General features: G+C 44.7%; 1 protein-coding gene across 1 annotated transcript in view; it reads right to left on the bottom strand.

Moving 5' to 3' along the window:
* LOC106564193 (calmodulin-regulated spectrin-associated protein 3) overlaps positions 1-1,530 on the bottom strand; it is a 47,672-nt gene continuing 46,142 nt past the window's right edge. Inside the window, 1 exon segment of the mRNA XM_082958602.1 lies at positions 1-1,530. This exon segment is cut by the window's right edge and continues 30 nt beyond it. Within this exon segment, the coding sequence (XP_082814728.1) occupies positions 1,276-1,530 (255 nt within the window). The 3' untranslated portion in view covers positions 1-1,275.

The following is a 1,530-nucleotide window of genomic DNA, read 5'->3' as shown; positions in this document are numbered from 1 at the left end:
TCAGGTTTTAAAACACATCTACTTTATTAACCCTACTGTACCGTGGGTGGGTCATAACCCCTGTCCCCTGACCTTTAACTTTCAGGGTTTTACATTTCTATTGGCTGACAACCCATAAGAACCAGTGCTTGACTTGGACTGAAATAGGTGTCAGTACTCAATTTGACTGCCGGTACTGTTTATATTTAGGTGCAGGAACTCTGCAATAGTTTAGAGCCAATATTCTGTAAGAGGTGCAGGAAGTCAAGCAGTAGAACATTTGAGGTGCCGTTCGGTACTCAGTTCCGGTGAGCTCCTGCCCAAGTCATGCACGGTGAGGCCACATGTCCATGCTGCAGCGTCTTTGTACAAATCAGTTATGGCAGGTTAGGGATAGATTCAATCCATAGCGCAAAACATCCATCCGCCGTATAGCGTGATTGAAATTTAAAGGTAATTTCCGATTTGGCCAACATATTCTGCGTTTATCGAGAATGCAGTCTAGGCGAATGCGGGAACAGTCCTTTAAATTTCAGTCGAGCTATAGCGCAGAATCGGATTGAATCTAGGCCTTAGTCTGCCAGCAATGGCCCGTCCGTCACAACTATGTACAATCTTTGATTTTGTGCTATTTGGTGAACACACATCTCGTGTTCTTTTCTCCTAATCACATTAAAGAAACAACACACGTCTTCCATTCCTTGTTTTGACCGTAGTTTGCAGGGTAATAAAAGTCCACCTTTCAAAATAAAAGTCCCGTGCCTGCCAGTCGTTGGGCAGAAGGCATTAGAAGGATTGTGTTCGTGTTATAAAACAGAAAACTTTAGTCAACCTATGGCTATCAGCATGCCTCCAGCCTTTCAGCTAGTAGTGAACAGAACAGAACAGAACATAAGGCCAAAGGGTTTATGGGTATCAGAGAAACAATCATTTTGTACCTCAGACATTTACAGGAGAACGTTTTAACAAAAAAAGAGAAAGATACAGTTTTTGAGTAGAGTTTGTTTCCTGTGTAGTGTAACCATTTAAAGATTGAAAAGGTAATTTTTACAACAACTGGTCTTCAGTATCCCCCGTGTGTGGACGAGTCTTAGAGCCTTCACTATAAGGGTGGATAGTTGGACTGTTCCATTTCCATGCACATACAGGGGAGGGAAAGCACCTCGTCAATAGTCAGTAGGTCCGATGAGATTTAAGGGCGAGAGGGGTAGTGTGTCCCATGCAGGACAAACAGTAATTAAGTTGTTTGTGTGTGTTTGTGTGTATCCATTCCTGTATGTATGTATATATACATATTTATTTTGGTTTGCCAGGCCTCTTGCTGTGCCACAGGTGTCCTGGTAACGTGAAGGCGTCGACGCTCATGGACATGGTCTTGGACGGGATACAGCTGAACTGTTTCCTGTCGGAGCTGTACTTATAGATAGACTCCACCAGGGCGGGGCTTACGACACGCGGGCCCACCCCGGCCAATCGGATGAGCTCGTCAGTCTCGGGGCTCATGGTGTAGACGGCTCGGAACTGACAGTTGGAATCACGGAACAGAATCAG

The sequence above is a fragment of the Salmo salar genome, chromosome 12 (assembly GCF_965601325.2).
Source record: "Salmo salar chromosome 12, fSalSal1, whole genome shotgun sequence".
In the NCBI taxonomy this organism is placed as follows: Eukaryota; Metazoa; Chordata; class Actinopteri; order Salmoniformes; family Salmonidae; genus Salmo; species Salmo salar.
The sequence above is the reverse complement of the archived record's forward strand: the minus strand, read 5'-3'. Positions and strand labels throughout refer to the sequence as shown.